General features: G+C 42.8%; 1 protein-coding gene across 8 annotated transcripts in view; it reads left to right on the plus strand.

Moving 5' to 3' along the window:
* The window catches only part of esrrb (estrogen-related receptor beta), a 46,144-nt gene extending 35,226 nt beyond the window's left edge, over positions 1 to 10,918 (plus strand). For all 8 annotated transcript variants that reach the window (XM_032500502.1, XM_032500503.1, XM_032500499.1 and 5 more), the window contains 2 exons: positions 3,872 to 4,141; positions 8,419 to 10,918. In XM_032500502.1, coding sequence (XP_032356393.1) covers positions 3,872 to 4,141; positions 8,419 to 8,663 — 515 coding nt within the window. In that variant the 3' untranslated portion in view covers positions 8,664 to 10,918. The remainder of the gene's footprint in view (positions 1 to 3,871; positions 4,142 to 8,418) is intronic.
* The last annotated feature ends 719 nt before the right edge of the window (positions 10,919 to 11,637 follow it).

Here is an 11,637-nt window from a genome sequence, read left to right on the forward strand (position 1 = left end):
CACACACACACACACACACAGATGCTGCTCAAAATTGCCTTTCATTTCTGTATTGGTTATACATCTATACATAGTGTGCCACGTCAGAAGAATGAATACAAATCAGAGGTGCATACATTTTCCCCTTTTCCCCTTTTTTTCAAACTGCCATCTAAAATAAAAACTTTGATATCGAATAAGCTTATGGCGGCATGATCATTCTGCTCAGTTTTTGGTTAGAAAAAAGAAAGGCGTGCATAACCTCTGGGGTCCTGTTAGGGGCAGTTTTACTCCAACTGGAGCCCGGAGAGCTCTTGACTTGGCTGAGGTGAGATTGCCGCTGGGCAGAAGTCTTCAGGGCCTGCTTGTCCTTCTGATAGCTAGCCATGATAGATCAGCTGCTGTCCAGCCAGAATTACTCTCTTTCCTCTTTCTGTCTCCCTTTTCCTTTTCTCCTCATGCTCCCCTTTTCACTGCCTGCTGCTGCGCTCTTTCTCTCTTCCTTATCTCCCTCTCTTGTCTTTTATCCTCTATTTCTCTCTCTTGCTATTTTTTTCCTTTTCTCTCCCTCCCTCTGTCTGCTCTGTTGTCTGATTGAGGGTGAGTTACGAGGGGGCTGCAGCTGGAGGGGGCCACCGCGCCTCGTAATTACATCTCTTTTTATTACCTGCGCTAATGGCCCTCGGGGAGAGGGAAACAATAATAAATTAATAGAATATGAACTCCAGCTCAACAGAAATCTACAGCATTTCATTTTGGACCGTCCTGTGCTCTGGCAGATGAAACGGTGCTCTGATTAATCTCTGCGAGGGGTTTGAAGCAGCCGTCTGTGGGTTTGGGCTGCCCCCTTTTGCCCACAGCCAAGTGCTTTTGGGGAGATAAAGGGAGAGGTGATGGTTTTGGTTTTTTGGTCTTTGGTGATCTTGCTTTCTCCCTTTGAGCGATGATTGATAATGTAATGATGCAGTTAGTGGTCAGTTGGGCTGCTCTGTAGTGTTGTTTCTCTGTCACCTATTGTTATATTTTTTTCTTTTTGTTGATTATACTAAATTTCAGTCATGCTCATGCAGGATTAAATATGTCCCCTGTGATCATCACAAGTGAAAATCCCTCTGAGGCACATGGTTGCTAGATGAGCAGGGTGCTTAAGTCTAAGTGAACAAAGAAAAGCGCTGCATTGTTATTATCTCTGTATACCTGCCACAACAGACTTCCAGACAGAAATCTGCCGGTGCACTCAGCAGTGGAGTGGAAAAGGCCCTTCAAACGCGCAGACAGGCTTCTCTGATTTGGTCAATATTGTGTCATGTTTGGTCAAACTTCGCCAAGGCAGTGGGCTGGAAATGAAGATGTAAATATTGATATTTCATTAGAGGAAATCACCCACTCCGACGGCACTTAACCGGGCCACCTTCAGAGTGCGGCGGCCAGAGCGCGTGTGACCTGCAGAGTCGGGAAGTCACTTCATTACTCGATTAAATTGAGTGGAAAAAGGCGAGGCAACGACACGAGATCCCATTTGGAGCGATAATTTAGGCCCTGAAGAGAGGGGATGGAGCATGGGAAAAACACCACCTTCCATCGCACAACACTGGATTAAATTCAAGGACTTTTAGCGTCAAAGGTAATTGTAGGCTGCTGGTCTGCATGTGTGCATATGGTTGAGAGGTGTCTGCTGTGTCAGAACAACTCTAAAGCCTCTCCAACAAACCCTGAACAAGGCCTTTACACGAGCTGTCACATTGGAAGCAGCGCTTTAGTTCCGCTTCATCCCTCCTTGGCATTAAAAGGCTAGAAAAGCCTCGCCTGGGATTGTGATGCCAACCTGATGCGGCAATCAAGACCACGTCCACGCTTGCATGACAATTTTCCCTCCAGCCAGTCCGCAGTCTGTACAACTTAATAGCCACGTATGCAGACAAGGAAATAACATAACAAAAGATTTTAAGATGCAGTCTGGATATGTGTAATGGCACAGGCCTTTACAAAATATGGCTTATTTCCTCAACTGATAATGGCCAAGTGTTTTGAGTGCTTTCGGCAGTTTGCTTTGTTGGGTCTTATTTGGGCTCGTCAGACCTCTGACCAGTCCAGCCGGGCACCAGCACCTTTCTGTTAGCACTCTATTCTACTGACTATTGATTCCCCTTCAAAATGTGAAGGCCCTCACATTCTGATCACAATCTGTTAATTAATGTATCCTCAAGCTCTTCCCCTGCAGTGGTCATCACCACGATAAGGGAAATTGAACACTCAGGTACTACTCTCCCTGGCTCTTCTTTTCTCTCTGCCTGACTGTCTCTCTCTCCATCATGTTTCTTTTTCACTTTCTCTTACGCTTCCCCATCATGTGTTTCTTGTTCTTCTCAACCTCCAAATGCGTGTGTGTGTGTGTGTGTGTGTGTGTGTGTGTGTGTGTGTGTGTGTGTGTGTTTGTGTGTGGTGTGTGTGTGTGTGTGTGTGTGTGTGTGTGTGGCATGTGGTCCTGGCAAAAGGAGATAAACATCAGCCTCCCCGTGAGATCATTTATATTTAAGAATAGGTGCGGTGAGCGCCCTGGTCAATACTGAATCTATCGCCGCTTAATCACGCAGTGGCAGTAGCGTGGCAACAGTAAACTTGTAAAAGCAATCATATTAATCAGGGCGTAGCTGAAGAGCCTAATGTGCTGTCAGAATGGGCCCGCTGCAGGCATGCTTGCAGGAGCAGGGTGGGAGATGGAGGGGAAGGAGTGGGGGGTGTTACTGCAGTTATTGACAGCTGAAGGGTAATACGGAGGAAAAAAAGATGAGATGGCTATCTGCTCGTCACTCTCTTCCTTTCTCTTTTTGCATTTACCCTTTTTAATTTCTTTTGGGTGTGTCACTGTTTGTTTTATTTAATGTTCTATTTTGAGCATATGTAGTGGTGTTGAAGGGGAAATGACAGTGGTTTGATGCGCCCGAGCCAATTTCAGCTCATCCAGCTGCGACTCTGGGTTTAAGCAGGTCTTCAGGCTGGGCTTGAACCATGTGACCCGTGTGTGTGTGTGTGTGGTGTGTGTGTGTGTGTGTGTGTGTGTGTGTGTGTGTGTGTGTGTGTGTGTGTGTGTGTGTGTGTGTGTGTGTGTGTGTGTGTGTGTGTGTGTGTGTGTGTGTGTGTGTGTGTGTGTGTGTGTGTGGTGTGGGGTGGGTGTGTGTGTGTGTGTGTGTGTGTGTGTGTGTGTGTGTGTGTGTGTGTGTGTGTGTGTGTGTGTGTGCACTTTTATGTGTATGGATTTATGTGCATACGTATAGGTGTCATGATCTCCATGTGCACATGTGTGTCAGTTTTGTTTTCCTGGTTGACACATGTTTGTGTATCTGTGCGTGTTGCTGTGCGTGTACGTATGTCCTCTCATCACTTCCTCCCGCGACAGTACATGTCATGTCCTCAACCCCTCCAATGAGAATGTGTCTCAGTGCTAATCCCCCTGCACACCAATAGAGGTGTGACAGGATACACGGGGTAACCATATGGCTTTGTGTATCCCAGACCTTTGCACCGATTTACTGTCCTCACTTACAGTAAAGCCCACTCAAGTGCTCTGACACCGACTTCAAAGAGGAACTTCCACCGTGCATTTAAAATTAAACACCGCTCTCCAACATGTGCCTTGACATGTACTCCAAGCTACCTGGGCTTGACAAGTCGTGTTTGGTATACTGATCAAGTCAAAGTGCCGTCTGTTCTTTTACTTTGAAATACTTTCTTTTACTTTTTAGAACTCTTATGAAAGTAGACGTCTGGTTGAAGAGGCACACCTATGCATGTTTAAACAGAAATGCACAAACACGAAGACTGCTCCATTTTCATTTCCCCTTTGTCCTGCAGTCCTCTTGTCCTCAAACAGTGTCTCCCTCTGTCCCCCCAGGCTTTTCCTCTCTCTCTCTGGGAGACCAGATGAGTTTACTGCAGAGCGCCTGGATGGAGATCCTCATCCTCAGCATCGTGTTCCGCTCGCTGCCATACGAGGATGAGCTGGTGTACGCCGAGGACTACATCATGGACGAGGAGCACTCGCGGCTGACAGGTCTACTCGACCTCTACGTCTCCATCCTGCAGCTGGTCCGCAAATACAAGAAGCTCAAAGTGGAGAAGGAGGAGTTTGTCACCCTCAAGGCCATCGCTCTCGCCAACTCAGGTGGGCCATCTTCAGCACACTGACGCATCATAGATACCATTCAAGTGGCAATTTAATAAAAATAAAAATAATGAAAAAAGGGAAATTATTCATTTAATTTGATTTAATTATCACGAAAAGTATTTTTTAACATCATAGTAATCAGGGCTGCACTATTAATCAAATTTTAATCACAATCACAATTTTGACTTCCCACGATCAAATTTGCGTGATCAAGTGATATTTTAAATGCGTCATTTCATGGAACGCCTCGTTTTGTTTTTTTTGCTTTGCCAATCTACCGCTCTATATGTTTCTATATGTAGACAGTCACAGAGGACAGAGTAACATGAGGAAAAATCCACCACAGTTAGCAGTCGGTCATACATTAGTCACAAGGTATACCAGTTTACACGTAAACGCAACATTTTGTCCTGCCTTTGTTGTTTTTCAGACAACAGCAGTGACCAGTGCTAGTTAGCGTCTGTTAGCTCTAGGGTACAACTAACATTTTTCCTCTAGGTCGCACCGGTTTACCTAATGTCCTTGCATCCGCTGCCTACCCACAAACGAAGCAGTGTTGTTCATATTGATATGGTTTAATTTTGTGTTACCTGACCCATTTCTTCTGTAAAGCCGTGCCTGTGTTTGGATCTCTCCTCTTACTCTCCGTGCAGCCCCGTCCCCTTTCACTCACACACGGCTCCATAGCAACATGGAGAGACACAGCGGCCGCCGGTCCACACTTCTGACATTTGTCTACAGTTTTAATTGTTATTAACACAGCTGTATATTGTTAAGCAAGTGTTTCTGCTGGTAACTCTGCTATCGCGGCGGCCACGGTGAAAAACAGAGAAGTTATTGAATGCAACTAACTTCATTTTGTAGAGTAATATCATGTGAGATGGAGTCTGCTGGACCTGGGCGAGAGATGTGACCCATGGCCAGAATAACATAGTATCATAATATCATATAGACATTTCATACACACAACGTGTGTAACTGCTGACCCGCCATTCGACCCATGCTGGACCCATTCATAATGAGTCAGCCGTCACTCTGTGAGTAGCATACGTCCATCACACTCCCCCTCTCTCCCTAGCTCTTTTAATCAGTTAGTGTTGAAAACAAGTAAAGAAGCTTTCTCAGAATCTTAAAACAATATATAATATAATATATTTTTGTTTAAAATAAAAATATATATATATATATATATATATATATATATATATATATATATATATATATCCTACGCTGTTTATTTCATTTTCATTTACATGTGTTGCAGCTGTATGTATATACAACATACAACTTCAACATAGGAGGAATGTAGCACAACATGGATGTGAAAGCAGTTATAAATTGCCTATGTGACAATAAAATTTGTTTTTTGTTAAAATCAACAAATAATCGTGATAATCAATCGTGATCTCAATATTGATCAAAATAATCTTGATTATCATTTTGGTCATAATCGTGCAGCCCTAATAGTAATTTATAATAACACACAATTGTGTTAATAATGAAAGCAGCAGAAATCACTGTTACTCTAATTTAGCAAGTCATATTAACCATATATGCAAATAATCTATTTTATACAGTATATTTATACTATTTATAATTATAGTTACTTTCAGAAATACAAACCCGTCAATATTAACCCCTTCTGTTTCATTCCATGATGTAATTTATTTTTGTTTTAAAAACATCTTATTATTCTTACTCAGTTTTTCTAATTAATGTTGTAAAAGCATGAAAATAGTGATGAAATAAAAGTAGATTTCTTGCACAATAAATGCAAACCAAAAATCAATTTCACTTTACTAAAATAACAAATTCATATGCACACAATATATGAAGAATACACTGAAGTTGTAGTGTTTTTTTTTTTAAATCAAGACATGAAAAGTTTATTACTCACTGAGAATATTTTGCTTCTTCCTGACTGGTCCTCTGAGTAATGCACACTAGACTACACTAGTGTATAATATCCAGAAAAAGTAAGGTATTGTCTGACACAGTTTCAGAAATGACATTTCTTAGTTTTCAGGAGTTTTTCAGCGTAACCTTTAGTTTGGAGCATGAGATGGAAAGATGGAGAGAAGATAAGGGCAGTGTACGGGAAAGAGGGATGGAGGAGTGAGCTTTTTTTAATTGAACACCTTCCATGTTGTGGTATTTCTCCAGCACTCCCTCTCCTCGCTCTTTCTCCATCTCCATAACAGTAGCTGCAGGGCACAGCAGCCACGGGAGATAAATTTAGCATTTCATTAGGAGCACAGGGGCTGTCAATAAAGTGTGTTAAGTCGAATGGAATGAGTATCAGGGAGCGATGGGCCTCGTTTGTTCCAATGCGAAGACGGCACGCCACTATTGACAGGCTCCTTTTGAGAAGGCAGGACCTGTCCCACTCTGATCAATGCACGCCTGGGTCACTGGGCCGCTTTCCCTTGTTTTGTCCAGGACTGGAAAATGAAAATGCTGATGGTGGGCCTTTGCTTTCAGACAACAGAGCTTTGGTAGGGAGGAGGGGTGTGGGAAAGAGGAGAGATGGGGGTTGAGGAGAGAAGAGGAGGGGGGGGGCGGGGTTGTCCAGAATGTTAGAACAAGGTCTCTGGGAGATCGCTCTCCCGGGAGCCCCTCTGTCTGACAGCTGTGAAAATTCATAGCGATTGATTTTGTAATTAGCAGTTTATCAATCGGATCGACGTGGGCTCACTGATGGATTGCGAGGAAATTGTTTCTTCAAAGTTGTTTTTTAGTCTACCCCTCCTCCAAAGACTACACGCTGCATGTTTACGGTCTCCTGCACTCTTTTCCTGCCCACCTTTTGAGATGTCTCTATCTCTGTTTTTATTTTCTCCTCTCTTTTTTTCCTTGCTGCAAAATATTCAATTATAGTAAGTTCAAATAAGGTTTGTTGCTAAAACATGTTTGTGAGCGTGGAAAATAGAAGAAAATATGACTTTTGATTTGTAAAAATGCCGCTTGTTATGTTGGGAATCCAGCCTCTGCGAAAAGAACAAGAGATAATTATGTCACACCATATCCTCATCTGAGATTTTTTTTTTTGCCTTTTGTTCTCCCATCCTCCCTCTCACCTCCCTCCCTCCCACATTCACTTTACAAAACGACCTACTTCATTTTACCACTGTGGATTTGAAAACCGTCAGGGTGAGAAATGTCTCAAGGTCTTGGGAATACAGTTGTTCCAGTCAATGAATTTGGGGCGAAGTCTGAAATCTGTTTTGCCTTTTATTGTCCCGTGTGGTAAAATATGCACCGCCAAGGTGAGACGAGTCAGGCAGCCAATGACATGCCGCCACCTGAGTGCCAGACACTGGTTAACCAGTGAGAGATACCACGACCCCGAACTGTCCCTGAGAGAGGCTGGGAGATAGAAACTGAGACAGAAAAGGGCGAGAATGAGAGGGGAGTGCTGTAACATGATGTACAGAAGGATCTGTAAAAAAACGGTGGCAGTATAGGAGCGAAGAACACCAGAGAGAAGCCAGACTGAAACTGTAGACTGCTCTAAAACTGGTCAGGAGGTGGGAACGCGATCTGGGATCACTGTAGCTGAGTGTGTCACAGTCTTTGTTCAGTACAATATAGAAAAAGTCAAATAACACAGAACATTTACAGGAAAATGTTTGTTTTTAACTGCTATATGAGTTGTAAAATAACCCCCTTAGTGTATATTTTTTTCCTCCACTCTGATGGTCAGAAACTCCTTTGAGAGAGAAAGAATAAAATTAATTGAAAGGAAGTGTTGTATTCATCTCAGGCTTGTTTATGGCATCCAATTCTCTAATGGAGCCCCTTTTTTCCATTGTTTTTTGTGTCTGTAAACAATCAGTCCTTTGGAACAGTGAGGTGTTTAATCTGTGTACTCGCTCAGAAAGATTGGGTGCTGTTCAGGCCATTGTTACTGGAGGACAACATTGATTTTCAGTCTCTCTGGTCAAGGGCCATATGAATAGCCCATCCAGTCCACCAAAGACTAAATAAATGAAATAAAGCAGTATTTTTGTTTAGTTTTTTATGATCTATTCTTTATCTTGTCCGGGTGTGAGTTATAATGATAATATGTTCCCTACCTTACTTCTTCTGACAGAGCAGTAAAGATCAATCATGAGATTTAATTTAGTTTTGGAAAAATCCATTTCCCTCACTCCTGTTATATTACCAGTGTCTCAAAGTGAAAACTATATTTCTTACAAGTTACTATTTTTCCTCTTGTCAAATTTGAAAATCCATGAGTCTTCATGCTCCTTACTCTGCTTTCGTCCCATCAGACTCCATGCACATAGAGGACATGGAGGCGGTCCAGAAGCTTCAGGACGCTCTCCACGAGGCCCTGCAGGACTACGAGAGCAGCCAGCACCAGGAGGACCCGAGGCGGGCAGGCAAGCTGCTCATGACCCTGCCTCTGCTGCGGCAGACGGCCACCAAGGCGGTGCAGCACTTTTACAGCATCAAGGTGCAGGGAAAGGTGCCTATGCACAAACTCTTCTTGGAGATGCTGGAGGCCAAGGTCTGATCTGAGGCAATGGCGGAAGGCTGCATTAGCGATACAGAAAGGGACTTGAACCAAGGCTGAGGGTACTCAGGAGAAGGAGACCCCCACTGACTATGCTAGGCAGGAGAGGGACTGAACTCTCTCAATCCTCCTCCTGAAACCCTGAGACATTAAATAAAAAAGAACAAATGCAAAACTTGGTTATTAGTATAAATATAAAAATGATGCAGATTAATTTAAAATATATAAGAAATACTATGTACAGTAATAATTTTTTTGATTTTTGTTAATTGTCAGTGGTCATGCTGTAAATGAAGAAGGACCCCTCTGCCCCTCAGTATCTTCAGAATAAGTCGTTGCCAGTTCTTAATAACAAGAGGTTACTTTTTTCAGAGAACTAAAGGTTCCTTAAATTTGTTCTGAAGACAGCAGAGGTGTCAACAACCGTAAACAGACTCACTTGTCTCACAGTTAGTTTTTCTTGGATTTGACCAGGATACATGTATATTTATTAATGGAAGAGTGAGTGTACAGTTTAATGTCGGATAAACTTGGTGGCCATTTTCTCTTGTTCTCTTCCTGTTAAAAAAAATAATAATTAAAATTGTTACCTAAATGTGAACTCTTATCAGTTTAAATGTCCTTGGATATACCTCTCCAGAGCAGTAAGTCGTGTGATCTTTGTGGATCTGTCTCAGACTGGAAGATTTGCTGGTCCCGTGTTTAACCAAACTAGCATAGGCAGGTACAATTAGTCAGTCGTCTCATTCTGTAGTAACTCAGCAATAAAGGGAGCTGTGGGAAGGCCAGGCTTGACCTTCTATCTTTCATGTGCTTTTCAATGCTGCTGTTGCTAGAAGACCATGCCTTGACCATAGCTGTGTATCTCAGTTCCCACCAGTGGGGCACACCACTGCACACTAGTGTTCCTCCTCTCCTTGTAGTGGTTTGTGTCGGTACTGTTCATGTAACCCATTGAACCCCAAATTTGGTCATTGTTTAAGCCCATGGAAATTGCCACTTGGCATGCAAATAGATGACCTGATTCGGGCTAGGTGAAAGATGATCAGCTTGTTTGGTGTGGCAGTATCAAAGGATTTATGCAGAGTGGCAGAAGTCCAGGAGATTCCTTGTTCAAACAATCAGAGGCCCATATGTCAACCACTCTATTTTGGGCCCCTTTAAGCCCATGGCAGAGTCATCCCACACACAGGGAGCAAGGTGCCCAGCATCTGCTCTCACCATTTAAGACACCTCCTCGTCTTTTAATAGCTGTGCCTGCATTTATAGAGTTTCGACCAAACAGAGGTAAATGGCAGGTGCAGAGCGGGAATGGTGGCACTTCACACTGGGTTTATTTTTAACCTAGCAGGAAGTTGTTGTCTGCCCGGCCTCCCTCCAAGAGTACAGCCTACGCAAGGAACACTTCTTCTTGACCTCATGTTGACACAGTGGCTAGTGCAGAGTAACACCCTTCCCACCAGCCAAGAAGCAGACAGGCATCTGTTTGGAGACCTCCGGATGCCCAAGCGTGCACGTGTGCATACATAGCTTTGCAAGAAACAAAGTGTTAGCATGCTCCTAAGTGTAACAGCAACCCAACAGTGTGTCAGTACAAGGTGTGATCTCTGGTGGGAGAGAGAGACCTCGTGCTCCCTTCTCCCTGTGTTCAGCTACATGTTCGTTACGCTGGGTGTGAGTACTACTGTAGTCTAGTCCAGCAGATTCACGCCACTATTCTTCATGTGAGAAAGAATGTGTTGGAATGCTTACACTACTGAAGGATTTTACGAGATGTGATAAATTGTGGTGCTGTCACAAAATATGATACTGTGATCAAAGTAATCCCTGACATTGCAGTAGGGTAGAGTTGTTGCCATGCTTTGCGATATCAGTGGTTAGCACTGATCCAGCGACCGGCATGCCTTTTATACAGCAGCCTGATTGGCCACGTAAGGGAGGAAGACTACCCACTCCAGCACCCAATCAACCCCAACTCAAACTAGCTGCTGTCCAGTAAGCAAGCTCCACAGTAAAGGGTGACAATATAACTTGACTTATTTTACTGTTGTGCAATGCAACAGGGACCAATTCTGACTGGAACCATGCTAAAAGCATGCTTTTACTTAGATTTGGAAGAATGTGAATGCTTTAAGTGACATATTCTAAATTCCTCTAATCACATGTATGCTGTATAGCAGAAGAATTATATTTGATTTGCACCACTGATAAAAGAATTTTGTGCTTGTTTCAATAAAGTGCAGTATAAATGAAAACTTTTGCAGAAAATCTTTACAACTAGAATTTTGTAGTGGCCCAAGATGATCAGCCATAAGAATCATAATAACGGTATGCTTCTCAGCTCCTTTTTTCTTTTTACCTTGCAATGGCACTATGTTAAGTAAAAGAGAAGAGTGTCTAAGTGTGTAAATATATCAGCATCAATACAGTAGGTTGCCGAAATACCATCGAAAATAAAGTATGCAGCGCCCTGCTGACTACTACCTCATTATTATATTGTCAATATTTCACCACGTCAACACGTTCTGCTCTTTATCATCCTCACATGTCTGTGACATACCTGAGCATCCATGTTTTTTATCAAACTGTTTTTCTCCCTCAGTGCTCTTGCCAAAATAGGCTATTTGTAATTGTAGTTACTGATCTTTTCTTCCCACTTATTCTTCATAAATCTGTTTGTAAAGGTAAAGCATGCTTCACGTTGCCTACACGACTTGGCTATCAGTGGGTGTGATCCCCATTTTGGTTACTAAGCCGGTATGTGTTTTTATGAACATCAATGTGTCAGAATTGGTCCCTTGATGACAAATTGCAGACGGGGGCAGGTAACTGATTTCCTGCTTCTGTGCTATGAGTATTTATGGTGTGAAATATATCATTTGGCAATGGTGTACATTGATATCTCTGATCGTTGAATCACCAATATCTGTGTAACTTTTACGTTTTGATTTTCAAAAAGGTAAAGGATCAATGA

The sequence above is a fragment of the Etheostoma spectabile genome, chromosome 20 (assembly GCF_008692095.1).
Source record: "Etheostoma spectabile isolate EspeVRDwgs_2016 chromosome 20, UIUC_Espe_1.0, whole genome shotgun sequence".
Taxonomy (NCBI): Eukaryota; Metazoa; Chordata; class Actinopteri; order Perciformes; family Percidae; genus Etheostoma; species Etheostoma spectabile.